This window comes from Phodopus roborovskii, unplaced genomic scaffold, assembly GCF_943737965.1.
Source record: "Phodopus roborovskii unplaced genomic scaffold, PHOROB, whole genome shotgun sequence".
NCBI classification, from domain to species: Eukaryota; Metazoa; Chordata; class Mammalia; order Rodentia; family Cricetidae; genus Phodopus; species Phodopus roborovskii.
The window spans coordinates 1,557,984-1,573,623 of NW_026126638.1; the positions used below are offsets into that span (position 1 = coordinate 1,557,984).

Consider the following 15,640-nt stretch of genomic DNA (forward strand, 5'->3'; position numbering starts at 1 on the left):
CTCATTAGCTTCTGCCGCTCTGGCCACCGTCTCCAGTCAGTGGGTGTTTGGCAAATGCATTCTTACCTGTAACTGAGTCAAACACAGGGCACTAAATTGGCACCAGAAGCCAGAGACAGAGAGACTTGCTTTTGCAGCAATTGTCATCAGAAAAGGGAGCCGGGTCTTGCTGCTGGATAGGGGTGGTGGTGGGGCTAAGGGTGTGAGAGTCCTTTGTGGCTGGTCCCAGAGGCCTTGAAAGGGCCCTGTCTTACCTGGCGCTGGCTCTTCTCGCTCCATAACAGCCAGGTTTGCAGAGGAGGCTTGTGCGCTCCTGACATCCTCCAAGTTCGAGGCCTGCCACCATGCCATCAGCCCTCTACCCTACCTGCAGAACTGCCGCTATGATGTTTGCTCCTGCTCTGATGGCCGGGATTGTCTGTGTAGTGCGGTGGCCAACTATGCTGCTGCGTGTGCCCGAAAAGGCGTGCACATCGGGTGGCGGGAGCCAGACTTTTGTGGTGAGTGCCCCATAAACGCTTATCCTCCCTTAGGCAACCCACACAAACTCTTCTGGCACCTCGTGGATCTGGGTCCACCTGTCCTTTTCAAAGGTGCTTTCTTTGAATTATTTCAGCTGGAGACAGGTCCCAGTGACAAACCTGTGCCTACAGTTCATTTGTAGTCTTTCCCTCTGCCTTTTGCTCCTGGCAGCTGGTGGGGTGGGTTCCAGCGTAAAAGTAAGAGGAACCCCTTTTAAGATGCCATGGAACCTGGGTGTAAGCCTGGGCCTAGCTGAGATTGCCTGTAACTGCTGCCACCTAGTGTTCGTTTCTTGTATGGTTAGGCCGTGGAGTGAGTTTGGAATGCAGGAATCCTTTGCTTTTTAATTTCCATCAAGATGTCAGCGAGTCCCGGCCCACGCCTTTGGCCTTGTATTAAGTTATGCAGCGTTGAATAATGCCATTGTTCTAGTTGACCTTGCATCTGTCCTCTGCTGTGGTAGATTCCTGCCATCAGAGCTGGTCTTTACTCTGCACTGTGGACCCCTGGACAGTTAGACTTTGCTTACTGCTTTGTTGTTGTTCCTCTGGGGACATTTGGGCCAGCGTCCGGTCTCAGACAATTGGGGGACAGAATCTCGAAGCTTTCTTTTTGAGGCCTGTCTCGGAAATCACACCGAGTGAAGGGATGAAGGGCAGGGGCGGTGGAAGAGCACTCTCTGGGGAGGGTGTAGTGTTCTTGACCAAAGTTTTACAAAGGTGCATTTGTGGTGGAGAAAAGTTAGCAGAGCAGGGGTGTGAGGCACACGGTCTGGAAGAGAGACATAGCTGGAACTCTGACTTTTAGGGTGAGGCAGGTGTGTCTGGAGACTGCAGTGGCCGCCCCGATGGAAGCAAGGGACAGTAGTTGGAGCAGCGGTGAAAATACTTGGTGTTCCGCATTTGAAAAACAGTGCCTGTGTCAGGAAGGGTGTCTCATGAGCTTGCACTAGTCTGAGCAGTCTCTGCAAGAGAGGAGCAAATGATGAAAGGTGGGATGAAGGGGACACGCTGTCCCCTCCTCCAGCCTGGGATGGAGGGAATGCTGGGAGTCCAGAGGATAGAGCCTAGGCTTGGTTTTCTGGAAGTTCACCTGTGACTTACCAGTCCCCATGTACAGTTTTGCGCCTGAAGATAAACTTTTGCTCAGAGTGGGCATGGATTACAGCAGTGGCCACAGCTGTAAGGTACAATATCATATCTGATGTCTTCCTCCATCTCCTGTCTCCAGCGCTGGGCTGCCCACAGGGCCAGGTGTACCTGCAGTGTGGGAACTCATGCAATTTGACCTGCCGCTCCCTCTCCTATCCGGATGAGGAATGTGATGAAGTCTGTCTTGAAGGCTGCTTCTGCCCCCCAGGGCTCTACCAGGACGAAAGAGGGGACTGTGTGCCCAAGGCTCAGTGTCCCTGTTACTATGATGGTGAGCTCTTCCAGCCTGCAGATATCTTCTCAGACCATCATACCATGTGGTAAGTGCAGACAGCCAGCCAGGCTGTAAGCCTGAATGCCTGGAGGACAGTGATGGCTTCCTTGATAGCAGAACTGGTCAGGAAAATGGTTCTTCAAATCCCTTTTTCCACGGATGGGTAAACTGAGGCCTCAAAGGGAAGTGACTTGTCCAGACTTGCATACCAAGGTCTGAGAGTCCTCCAGGTTTTGGTGCCCATATATAGACACTGACATCTCCATGCCGACTTTAGACGTTCTTGAGCTTTACTGCTCTCATATGCTCAGCCTCACCTTCCTTTTCTAGGATGGAGAATGGAGGTGCCCCCTGTCCCCTCCTCAGAGTTCCTTTCTAGTGTCCACAGGCGCTTGGATGAGAAAATTATAGCAGCTTCGTGTCCGTGGTGCTTTGCTGTTAGTGTGTTTTGAGTTGGTTTAACTGAATATCAGAGATTGGATCTTTTATAGAACAGGAAGTTTCTTTTGGATTCTGGTTCTGGAGGCTGAAAGAAATGTCCAGGTTTGAGTATCTGCATCTGGAGAGGGTCTCATGGCATGTGTGAGACATGTACAGTACATGAAGTGGCTTCACTTTTTAACCCCTTTTCTCCCAGTAACGCATGCAGTCCCTTGAGGCTAACCCAACCCCCACGAGCTGGGCACTGACCCCATCCATAGGTGGGGTTCCTCCACCTCTCCTGCGGTCAGGGTGGGATCAGGGTCAGGGTCTGTTAAACTAAACAGGAGGACCGATTCTTATGCAGCAGGCTTGGGGCTCTTAGAATGGCTTTAAACAGAGAACAAAGGCAAAGTGTAGCTTCAGGGAGTGGGTTCTGGAGAATGTGGGGAAATGTGATAACACTGATGTGAAGATTGTTAGGCTCCAGAGCAAGCAGTCATAGGGAATGGAGAGGCCTGAAGCTAGGGCCTCTGGAGGTATGACTGGACCAGCGGGTGCTGGAGGGCAGGGGATGGCCCTTCAGGTGCTCAGGACTCTGAACCTGACTGCCTCAGGATGGGGACAGCAGATGCTCCCTAGAAGGGACAGAGTGCTCCCTAGAAGTGCAGTGGAGATGCTGGCCTTGCTGACTGAGTTTCCAAGAGGACATCTGGATGGATGAATGAACCCCATAGCCTAATTTATGGGGGATGGAATTTGAGAACCCCTGCAGTTCAGGGAGTCATTAGGAGCCATGGACCAGAGAGCAGGAGAGGACCACATCCAGAGTGTGGGGGCTGCTCAGAGGCAGGGAGGAGAAAAAGGATTCTAGGGCAGGGATGAAAGGTGAGCAGCCAGGAAATGCACTGTCAAAGAAATACAAGGAAAAACATGATCATAGGGTTTTGGCTTAGGCCCACTTAGGCACCAACATCCATAGATGCACATGGCCCTTGCAGACCCTCCTGTGTGCTTAAATCATCTCTAGATGGCGCTCGACACCTACGCAGCAAGTGCTGTGACTACTAGTCGCACTGCTCTGCTTAGGCAGTACAGCGAACAAGGCCTGTCTGACATGATTTTCTCCTGAATATTTTCCATCCACGACTGCTTGACTTTGTGGTTGTGGATCCCAGAGACACAGAAGGCAGATGGTCACAATACCCACTGTTGGCTGGATCTTTTGGCCTTAGCCCCATCAAAGGATTGTCTGGTAATGCTTTTCAACTGTTTCCCTCTGGGACCTTACAACACTAGTGAGAAAGCAAGGCTTGCTTCACCCCTCAGCAAATTGCTCTCTATTTTCTTTTAAAATTATGCTAAGAAAGATGTAAAATGATGAGCTTGGAAGATGGCTCAGCAATCGAAGTGCTTGCTGTGCAAGTCTAAGAACTGGAGTTGGGATCCCCAGAGCCCAAGTAAATGCTGAGTAGAAATTGCAGCTCAGAAGTCAGGAGCGGGATCTCCAGATGAAATTAGCTAGAAGGGCCAGCCATGTTGAAGAGCTCTTGACTGAACAATGCTGCCTCAGTGGATAAGAAGAGCAAACAAGGATGATTCCCAACATCAACATGCACACACATATGCGCATGCACCCACATAAATGTGTGGACATACATGCAGAACATGCACACACATACAGACTCATGAAAATGGTAAAATTTTAAAAAAGACTCGGAACCAGCCATTTAATCCTCTTAGGTGTACCAGTGGCATTAAGTATGTTCACACATTGTGCAACCAACTCCTCCCCACCTATCTCTAGAACTTTTATGTTCCTGAAAGAAACTGTTTATTAAATAGTAATTCTTCATTGCTTTCCAGCCTAGTAATAGCCACTTGACTTTTTCCATTAAGAATGTGGTTACTTTCGGTATCTTATGAGTGGAAGCATCGAACACTCATCCTTTTCTTTTGCCTGGCTTATTTCACATACATTATTGTTTTCAAGTTCACTCTTGTTGCTGCACATACGCCAGTCCCGTCCCTTTACTGGCCGAGTGGTGTCCCAATGTGTGTACATGCTACATCTTGCTTATCCATTCATCTTTGGTAGACACTGGCTGCTTTGCCTTTTTGCTGTTGTGAGTAGTGCTGCCATGAAACATTGGTGTTTAGGTATCGGTGTGCTTTCAGATTTGGGGGATGGTATATATATCCACGACTGCAATTGCTGGGCCATGTAGTAATTCTTTTTACCTTTTCAAAGAACTACTAAACTCTTGTTCCACCGAGTCCTCAGCATTGAAATTCCCACCAGCCATGGACCAGACTAATCATTTCTGCAGCCTCCCTGGCACCTCTGCTTTCCCTTCTTTCCTTCTCTTCATCCGCCCCCCTCTCCTCCCTTTCCTCTCTCTCCCCTCTTCCTCTCCCTCCTCCTCTTCTTCAAAATCTCTCTCATGTGTGTGAGAGTACAGGTGCATCTGTGTTACAGCACATGTGTGAAGGTCAGAGAAGGTCTCATGGGGCAGTTGTTCCCTTCCATCTTATTTGAAACAGAGTCTCCTGTGGTTTACTACTACTAGCTGGACAGTGAGCTCTTTCTGAGGAGTCTTCTATCTTCTCCCCCAGTCTCTCCATGGGTGCATTGGGATTACAGGTGTGCTACTGTGTCTGCCTTTACATAGGTTCTGGGGTTCCAAATGTAGGCCCTCATGCTTATATAGCAGGGCACTCTACCCACGGAGCCATCTCCCAAGCTTCCTCCTTTCTAATGGTTATCTTACTAGGTGTGGTGTGGCATCTCACTGTGATTTTGATTTGCATGTCTTTAATGATCTTGAGTATCTTTTCATGTGCTCACTAGCTATTTGTAGTTTTTTTTTTTTTAAATGAATTTACTTGTGTCTTTCAGCCAGCTTTGAATTGGGTAGTTCATTTATTTTGTTATTGAGTTATTAAAGATCTTTGTGAATCCTGGATATATGACTTGCAAATGTTCCCTTCCGTTCTGTGACTTCTTCCCCCCGTCCTCCTGTTAGTGTCTTTTTTAGGCAGAAAATACTTTAATTTTGACATAATCAATTTATCTATTCTTTTAATTTATTCCTTATGGTTCTGTATTATAGCCAGGAAATCAGTGCCAAAAATCCCAAGTCATGAATATTTACCCCGACGATCCCTTCTAAGACTTTAGTGACGTTTGGATCTTTGATCCATTTGGCGCTCACGGTTTGTATATGGTGTGGGGTTAGGGTCCAGCTTCATTCTTTCCCAGATGGAACTCCAGTTTCCCGGCACCGCATACACGCTTTTCTACGTCTTGGCAACTGGTGTAGAAATTCAATTGACCGTCTAGGCGGCTGCTGCCTCCTGAGCTGTTTATTTAGCTGGTCTGTGTACCTGTCCATCTGCCAGTCCACATTGTTGTAATTACTGTAGCTTTGCAATAGGTTTGGAACCAGAAACTGTGGCTCCTCCGGCTTTCTTTCTTTGTCAAGAGTGTTTTGCTGTTCAGGGGACTTTGAAGTGCTGCATACATTCTAGTCTTAGTTTCTGTAGAAACTGCTGTTGGGATTTGGGTTGGATGTATTCAGTCTGTAGGCCGCTTGCCTTCCCATTGCTACGCCTTCTGATCCAAATGTGAAGGGTGTCCACTGACCTAGGCCTTCTAAGCAATGTTTTAGAGTCTCTTAGAGCATTTTGTTAGTGTATATTAATGGTGCCAAGTCCCGAGCCTGACTGACATTTTCATAAGTACTGTACTGTGAACATGCACATCTCTTTCTTGCCCCCCCCCATTCTTCTCTAGCTGTTCCCTTTCTGCCTCAATGCCTTTTTATTTTCACAGCAGCTGTGCTAATTCACACCCCCACCAACAGTGGGGAAGACATTCTTTTTTCTCCATGTCTTCACTACGTTTGCTGTTCTTTCGGCCTTTGGTGACAGGGTTTCGGGACGGCTTGGAGCTCAGTTTCTAGCTCCAACTTGCCTCTCGTATGAACTAGGCGGTCCTCTTGCCTCAGCTTCTCAAGGGCCAGGACTACAGGTAGGAGGTACCTGCCTGGCATCACCATCACTGCTGTGCTGTCTGGGGTGAGATGGGCTCTCAGTGTAGTTTAGATTTAGATTTTTTTCTCTTGTGGCTACAGAGGTTGAACATTTTGTGTGTGTGTATTTACTGAATGTTTGTATTTCTTTTGAAAAGATCCATTTGCGAGTTCTTGGCCCATTTGTTTCTTAGATTGTTTGTTTGTTCACTTATTGTTTAATGTTTTGGGGTTCTTTACATACTCTGTCAGATGTGTCTGGTAAAGTTTGTCTCCCGCTCTGTAGGGGGGAGGGGGTCACTCAGTTAACTCTTTGCTGTGCAAAAACTTAAAAAAAAAAAAACTACTTTGTGTGTGTTTGTGTGGATATGCCTGCATGTTTGTGTGCTCATGTGTGTATATGTTTGTGTGCTCATGTGTGTATATGTTTGTGTGCTCCTGTGATCCTGTGTGTGTGTGTGTGTGTGTGTGTGCACATGCATGCACGTATGTGTGCACTTATGTGTCCTGAGTAGAAGTGACCTTAATTTTCGGGAAATGGTATATAAGAGTTTAAAGAGAGCAATGCACCTTAAGATTCACAGAAGGTCATTAACCTGGAGAAGAGGGAGGAAGGCAGGGATCAGATCACGTGAGTTTGCCTTTTACTGGAACATCTGCTGAAGGGATCCCCCTGAGGGATTTTAGGCAGGGGTGGGCACAGTCATTGTTAGGGTTTGAAAAGATATTTGACTTGAAGAGAAGTATTTTGGAGAGAGTTGAGAATAGCTGCAGGGACATGAGTTAGGAGACACTTGCATGGCTCAAGCAGGAGGCAATGGCATGTCATTTACGCTCAGTAGAAGTAACAAGCACTTAGGAATTGAAACAAAGTGTCAGAGGCAAAGTCCTGGGTGGTGGTGGATCTGATGTGGAGGATGAGGGAGAGAGTAGCTGGGATGATGCTTAGGTTCTGGGAGGGAGTTGGATTGAGTGAGTGGGAACACCAGCCCACAGATCAGCCTTGGAAGAAGCCTGGGGTCTGGTGCCAACACAGCGTTTGCAGTGTCTTTGAGACACCAAAGGGGGCTATGGAGGAGACATTTGTATATACAGGCCTGAGGCTCAAAGGGGATTTCCACTGGAAGCGCATGAGTCATTTCTGTACTGAGAGCTGGGGTGTGAATGGGGGCAGGGTAGAAGAGAAAGCTCAGGATGTCTGGGGCAAGGGGAGGTGTGAGCTACAGTTGAGGCTGACAAGGAGCAGAGAGCCAAGAGGGGGGAATGCAATGGAGATTGTTTTAATTCTCTAAGAGAATGGAGTAGCCAGTGACAATGTTCAAAGGGGCATCGCATAGGAAAAGAACCTGAAGGGACACACTGGACTTGGTGGCCTGATGGTCCCAGCAGAGTGAGTGGTCTGGGTGGGTGGTGAGGACAGGGGCAATGGATGTAGAAAACTCTAGCAGAAGGTGGGGTGTCTTCTCTGCAGTTACTGCGAAGATGGCTTCATGCATTGTACCACGAGTGGCAGCCCGGGGAGCCTGTTGCCAGACATTGTCCTCAGCAGCTCCTTCTCTCACCGCAGTGAGTACTGCTGCCCTGAACGGCTTTTCTCTTCCCTTCCGTCTTAGACTCTTTTCCATGAGTGCGAGGCGGAGAGAGCTAGTTGCATTGTCTGATGTGTGCAGGTGTTCAAACAGGGCTGTGGCTCTGCCCAGCATCCCTTGACTCCTTTGTTTGTGTGAGTGACTTTCAGACACATCTTTGCACGTGTAAACTCACGTGACTGGGGCGAGCAGCACTTTACTGTGTAGAACGAGAACACTGAACTCGCAGAGTCAGGGAGATCTGTTGGCCGGGGTAGTCTGAGTGCAGGGAGGAGCTGGGGTTAGTTGAGGGAATAGCGTTCTCCAATGGCGTGTTTCCTGTGGATGTGCTGATGCAGAAGCCTCCTTGGAATCTTGTCGGCTGGATCTGAAAGAAGAGGGGTTCAGGCCAGCAGCTTCTGGGTTGAGGTGCTGAACAGTTGCTGTACTGCTTGACAAGACACAGAAGGGATTGGGGGCAAATCTGTAAAAACGTACAGTGGAAAAACAGGGAGGGAGGGTGAGGAGAGTCAGCGGTGGCACATTGTGATGCCACCATCTTTACCGAGAGGCTGACCTTAGAGCAAAAGCCTCTTAAGAGTCCCCATGGCTGATGGCCTTTCCCTCCATGACTTGTAACTATTTTATAAGTGTCCCACTGGGTCCCACCATGCTGCATTTTGGTACCTTCACCTGTGTGTTCTTAAGCCTTAGTCTGGAACTTTCCACAATGCATTTTGGTTCAGTGCAAACAGTGAGAGCAGTCAAGAGGGATGTGGGATGAAGGCCATCAGGTGACATCTGGGGTCGACAAAACAGCAGCAGTTTGGCCCAAAGCATTGCGATGGATAAGGTTGCAGTCTGATCTCACATGGAGGCCCTGGCTCAGGGCTGGAGTGCACTGTCAGCTGGGCAGTGTCTGGTCTTGGACATGGGCAGCTCTGAGTCTCCCAGGGTGATGGCACCTGGGAGCTACAGGGCAGTGCAGAAGGGTTACCTAACATGGCTTTGCTCACTATCTCTTTTCCTTTCTCAAGGCAAAAGGAGCCTGGCCTGTCGGCCACCCATGGTCAAGCTGGTGTGTCCTGCTGACAACCCACGGGCTCAAGGACTGGAGTGTGCCAAGACGTGCCAGAACTATGACTTGGAGTGCATGAGCATGGGCTGTGTGTCTGGCTGCCTCTGCCCCCCAGGCATGGTGAGCCACCCTGCATGGGGGAAAGATCATCTTCCCATCCATTTCCTTGCAGGCAGATGAGAATGAGGTGGCTATGGAGACAGAGAGAGGAAGAGACAGGGATGGGGATGAGGGGAAGATTCAACCACCAAGTCCAGGGAGAGATTTGGGAGGAGAGTAGCTGAGGTTGATCCTGATGCGATTGGACACACACAGATGATCTGGGCTCACAGAACTGCCCTAGGAAGCAGAGCAACTATTTACATAAAATACATGTCTAAGCAGACATTTCTACTAGAATTTCCCCAAGGGTAACATTCCATCTACACTGCAGGGGAGTGTGATCTACATATACTTGTCTGTAACTTTCTCTTTCAAGGGAAGGTGTTGATGTCTGTTCTAGTTTGCTTTCTGTTGCTGTGGTAAACACCATGACCCAAAGCAACTTTGGGTGGAAAGGGTTTATTTCACCTTACACTTTAAGGTCAGAGGGGAGTCGGGGCAGGAGGAACTCAAGCAGAAACCGCAGAGGAAGTCTGCTCACCCTCCCCTCTCTCTTTGGCTCAGGCTTAGCTAATTTTTGTGTGTAACTCGGGCCTTCCTGCTTATGGATGGTATCACTCACAGTGGTCTGGGCCCTCCTACATCAATTATCAATCAATTATCAATCAAGATGACACCTTATAGATATGCCCATGTGTCAGTATGATTGTTCCCTTTCCCTAGGTGACTTGAGATTGTGTCAAGTTGACAATAAAACCACAACCAAGAAAGTGTCTCTGCCACATCAAAAGAAAGCGGTGGCTTCCCTACTCTTAAGCTTTGTTTTCTGACTCTGTAGAATGACTTGAGGTCGTGGCTAGCCCCATGTGTCCCTTGATTCTAGTTCTGGGGCTGTAAATGTCCCTGAAGGATACACAGGTCTAATGCTTGTTTGCTACCACCTGGCTCCTCCTTATATCCTCCAGAACTGGTGGCAATGGTTGGGACCTGCCCAAGCCTTCTGACCTCCATCCTGCTACTATTAGGTCAATTTTATATCAAATATATTAGACATATATTACTGTCAGCACCTTGAAGAGTGCAATTTCTGGACTTTTCCTTTTCAAGTGCATCCTGTTTTTATGTTGCTTCTGACTCCCCTTTCTCACACTAAGTGTGTAGTGGGGGATGGAGACTAAGCTGTAGCAGTCAGTGAGGAAGTGGGGAGGAAAGCTTAAGTGTGTATTGATGGTGCCCAGGGCACCGCCTGAGGAGCTGTGGGTGTTCTGTCATGGAAACCAAAACTTATTCCTTGTCCTCAGGGAGGCTGGGCACTGAGGCCTGGCAGGATAGAAGCCCTGTTCCTACTTCCTTTCTAGCCCCCTCTCCCAAATGGAGCGTTCTATTACTTCTCCCTAGGGTGTTCCCCATTGTCTTCTCCCCCGAGGCTTCTAGAACCATCTTCTTTTAGTGGAGAGGTAGAAATTGGCCCTTACACTGCACAGTGCAGCTCACACTGTAAGAGCAGGATGACTATGGGTCTACAAGAGGAGGAGACTCAGCCCCAGGTCTGAGCAACCAGCAGGGAGTAAGAACCCCAGAGATAAGGTCTCACTATGAGTGTCTCACAGCTTTGTCCCCATGGTGTTTCTAGAGGGAAAATCTTGATATGAGAGAAGCGTTAGGCAAGAAAAAGGTCTTTGGGATTATGCCAACGTCAGGAACTGTTTAATTTATTTTTATGTTAAAAATGAAAAAAAAATTGAGACAATGCCTCATTTTGTTGCCCAGGCTGGCCTCGAACTGCTGAGCTTAAGTAATCCTTCTGCCTCAGCCTCCTGAGTAGAACTACAGGCACACCACTCTGTCATGTCATCTCATGTCATACTGGGTCAACATTTCTTCAAATGAAGTGTATGCGTGTATGCATGTGTGCGTGTGTGTGTGCACATGTGTGCGCATGCAGGGAAGCATCCAAATAGCATTACATATTAATAACTACAATGGCATTAGACCCTCAGTCTGGGGTGGGGAACATGACCTCAGATCTAGGATGCAGACATTCTGCAAGGCACTCCATTGTCATCTAGAAGCCCCTGCTACATATTCTCAGAAATGCTTGTAACTGAGGCCCCTTACAAAACTTCTGTTGGCAGAACTTGGATTATTTTCACAACTGTTTCATTACCATGCTGACTGATGTGCAGATAGCTGGGGCCAGATTCAGCAGAGTAGAGAAATCCGTGTAATTTATGAAGTGTGCTCGGTGTGCTGGCTGCAGCACCCAGCACGTGTTCCTGGCCACAGCACAAAGAAAAGGGAGCTGGGAACATCTTGCCTGGGTGCTTCTGACGGTGCAGACCTCACACCCAGGGCCGCCCTCCTGCTATCCGAGTGACAAGGGAGGGCCATGGCATGATACCAAGGGTTTGAGCAAGGGGCCAGGGATTCTGCATTCTGAAGACTCGCAGGGGGGAGACAGGCCACTTTCTAATGGAGACAGATCTGCTGAGAACAGAAAGAGACCCAAGGAGGAGTGGGGTTCAGGGGATAAGATAACTCCTCCACCACCCCGATTCTGTATCGTCATCCAATCTTTATCTGGGTCCCAAAGGCCTCCTCTGTCATGTTCTCAGCCCGCCTTCCTCCTTTGGATGGCTATGGGTGCAAGGTAGATGTATGCAAAAATACTCTTTAAAAAGTGAGACAGTGGGGTTGGGGAGGGAACACAGATAGGAGAGTGCTTTTCTTGCAAGCAGGAGGTCATGGGTTCAATCCCTAGCATGAAATGGGTGGTGGTGGTACATGCCTGTAGGTAGAGGCAATAGGATGAGAAGTTCAAAGCCATCCTTGGGTATATGTGTTGTTGAAAGTCAGCCTGACTTAGAGATCTCATCTTAAAAAGTGCCAGAAAATTCTACAAAATTGTGGTAAGAGCCATGAATGTGGTATTTGTAAAGAATTAAGGCTCAGTCTCAGAAACCATGCAGGTTAGCTTCTCTTCTTGGCCACTGGAGGGATGGTGTAAGGTCTGTTTTCTTCCATTTCCAGTCTGTTGTTGACTAACGTTTTGGTAAATACAGTGAAATGGACTATCTGAAAAATGAAACAACAACAACAACAACAAAAGCAGTGATAGGAGTTGGGGGTGTGTCTTAGTTCCTGTTCTATTGCTGTGACTATTGCTGTGATAAAGATGCCATGACCAAGACCAGAGAGGGAGGGAGGCAGGCAGGAGGCAGGCAGGCAGGCAGGCAGGAGGCAGGAGGCAGGCAGGCAGGAGGCAGGCAGGAGGCAGGAGGCAGGCAGGAGGCAGGAGGCAGGCAGGAGGCAGGAGGCAGGAGGCAGGAGGCAGGCAGGAGGCAGGAGGCAGGCAAGCAGGCAGGCAGGAGGCAGGAGGCAGGCAGGCAGGAGGCAGGCAGGAGGCAGGAGGCAGGCAGGAGGCAGGAGGCAGGAGGCAGGAGGCAGGAGGCAGGAGGCAGGCAGGAGGCAGGAGGCAGGAGGCAGGAGGCAGGAGGCAGGAGGCAGGAGGCAGGAGGCAGGCAGGCAGCAGGCAGGAGGCAGGCAGGAGGCAGGCAGTCAGGAGACAGGCATGGTGCAGGAGCTGGTGCTGGAGCTGGAGCCGAGAGCTCACATCCTTACCTGTAAGTAGGAGGCAAGAGAAAGAGCTAAGAATGCTGTGGGGTTTTGAAACCTTAAAGCCCAACCCCAGTGACATCCCTCATCCAACAAGGCCACGCCTCCTAATTCTCCCAAATAGCTCTACTGCCAGGTATTAAAATGATGAAGCTATGGGGGACTTTTCGCATTCAAACTGCCTCAAGGACCCTGGGCTCATCTCCAGCACTCCAAACAAACAAACAAACAAACACAAACAAAAAACCAAAAACAAAAAAACCAACCAACCAACTGAACGAACAAAAACAAAAACAAAACAAACAAACAAACAAAAAAAAACAACCAAAAAACAAAACAACCCACAAAAAGTACAGGCTCCAGGCAGTTTCCATCACACATGACAGACCTGACATTGCAGTCTGTTTCTGCATTCTCATTGTCACAGGTCAGCTCTGGCACTGGCCTCTCTCTGAGTGGCCATTGTCCTCACCTAAAAACCACATTTCCTCCTTTAAGGAATGTCCATGACCGGTCTAAGCCTAGAAACAAGATGTTGGAGGCAAGAAGGGAGGCCTTCTCTTTCCAGAGTCCCAGGCCTGGCACCTACCTGCTCAGAGCAAAGGCCTGTCCCACCCACAGGCAGTAGACTGTCCCTGCCTGCTCTTCTCAGGGTCCCCTTACAGGCATCTTCATTTCCTCACCTGTAAAATTGGGTTAGAAGGATTTGGAGGGAAAGGTAGAGAAGACAGATGCTCATTGACATTTGAGGTACTGTTGTAGGTGCTGTTCTAGTGGCCACTGTCATAGTAAGTTCATGGAGATAAACATGCGTGGTGGTAAAGGGCTTCCAAGTCTTTTATTGATTGTTTTGAATTTTTAAGAGAGGTTTTGTTCTGTAGTCCGGGCTGGTCTGAAATTTACTAGATAGCCCAGGATCTTCCTTTTACTTTAGTTGAAAAATACTCCTGAAGCTTTTGCCTGGTTCTGCCACTCCCTTTCATCAGGATATTACCTAACTTTGCCACTAGTCTGCAGCAGAGCACAGCTCATGGTCCTGGCCCTGTGTCAGCCACAGCTGAGGCTCTTTGTAGGAGCTTTGAGCAGAAGTAGGACTCTTCAACCCTTCTGGTCCTCCAACTCTAAGGCTTGCAGGTATTAGGCCTTTGAGGAAAGTGTAGCATGTTGTCCGGGAGATGGTGATTTATCCTTTGAAACGTAGCATCTTTCAGATTGGTACCTGGTTCTGCGGGCACTGGGGAACGTCCTGCCACTGTGAAGGGTGCTATGCTGCTGGTCTTTGGATGGATTGAAAGATACAGACAATTCTTTTTAAAACTAGATCCAAGATACAGAGTCCCCTCTGGAGTGAGCTTCCTTTTTGGGCACCAGAAATGTCATGGGCCTCTGTGACTGTTAGGTGAGAGCTTTATCAAGTTATAAATGTTTATGGGATCCAAGAAAGCCTATCTCTATCAAAAATACTTCCTCTATTCACCTAGCCAGGCTTGCTGAAATATGATGGGCAGATGCTCATTTTGGTTAAGGAGCAAGACTTTGTAAAAAAGAAAACCAACCAACCAACCAACCAACCAACCAACATGGTAAATGCCCCAGGAAGACTCATTCTCATGTTAGTGTGAGTTACCTGGCCAGATTGCTCTCCTCCTAATCAACATGTGTTTGAACTTTGATACCCTGAGCTGTGACTACTGATGGAGTAGAGCCATCGAGGAGAGGTGAAGGCAAATGTGTGGGATACCGGATCTCCATGGCGTTCACGTGTGGTGAGGAGTAAAGGGGAATTTCCAGAGAAGGGTGACAAAGAAATTTTTTTTGCCTCATAATTGTTCTTGGAATGAGTGAGGCCAATATTTTCAGCTTGGTGTGTTTGGACCAATATTCAGAGGATATAGGACTTGGGGACGACTCCTGAGGCTGACAGATGTGGTGCTAAGTGGAGAATAGTATTCTTTCCATTTCCCAGCACACCTCTGTGTGCATACACAATTTTAGCCTATGATTCTGATGTGGAAATCCTTTTCACACACATACTCCTAGGGCTTAGTTTAATTTGGAGGTCTAGGAACTCAAGCTTGCAGGGGAGTTCACCAAATCACTGAAGTGAGAATCATCTAGAATGGGTACCTCTGCCTGCTAGCTAGGTAGTTCTGGGGCCTGGCAGCTGAGGGCCTTCACCTAGGAGCTCCCAAGGGATAAAAGGGGCTAACTGGAGAATATATGATCAAAGTGCATTGTATCACATCCCAGGCGAGGTCCCGCCAGTGCAGGTATCCAAGGCTGCTTCTTGGTTGAGGTGGCAATGGATCATGGTGATGGGGTCCGGGTGGGCTTAGCCGTGCTTCTGAGGCCCATTGAGCCAGCAGATCTGGTTTCTTTCTCCACCCACTTGTCCCTAGCAGACTCAGAATGTGTAGCACGTTACAGAATCACTTCCTGAGATGGCGAGGGACGGTACCTCTGTGGATAGCATGTCAGAGCATCAGGGCTGGAAAAGGTGACCTTGGGAGGAGGGTCACCTGATATGTGTGTCTTAGACACACTTTTAGCTAGACTTTGTTATGTCACCTGCCTAGTCCTCAGTCTCTCCTCCAGGGCACTAAATGCTTATTAGTTCTCATTAAACATTTTTTATTATAAATATAACATCCCCTCATCAAAAATCATTTGGGGAAAAAATTTAAAACTCAAAAGGAGAATAAGGCCGGAGCTCCTTTAACTCACAGCTCGCTACCTGGAGGCAACCTCCCTTCTTCTAGCTTTGGTTAACAACAAAATCTGCATGACATACACGTGAAATTGGGATCACATGCGTGGGTTTCCCTCCCATTTGAAAAACTAACGGCTTAGGTAGGTAGCATTGCTCACCTCATTGA

At 48.4% G+C, this 15,640-nt stretch overlaps 1 protein-coding gene across 1 annotated transcript in view; it reads left to right on the plus strand.

Moving 5' to 3' along the window:
- The window catches only part of Vwf (von Willebrand factor), a 126,657-nt gene that overhangs the window by 52,244 nt on the left and 58,773 nt on the right, over positions 1 to 15,640 (plus strand). The window contains exons 14-17 of the mRNA XM_051173265.1: positions 285 to 500; positions 1,753 to 1,993; positions 7,873 to 7,967; positions 9,007 to 9,167. Coding sequence (XP_051029222.1) covers positions 285 to 500; positions 1,753 to 1,993; positions 7,873 to 7,967; positions 9,007 to 9,167 — 713 coding nt within the window. The remainder of the gene's footprint in view (positions 1 to 284; positions 501 to 1,752; positions 1,994 to 7,872; positions 7,968 to 9,006; positions 9,168 to 15,640) is intronic.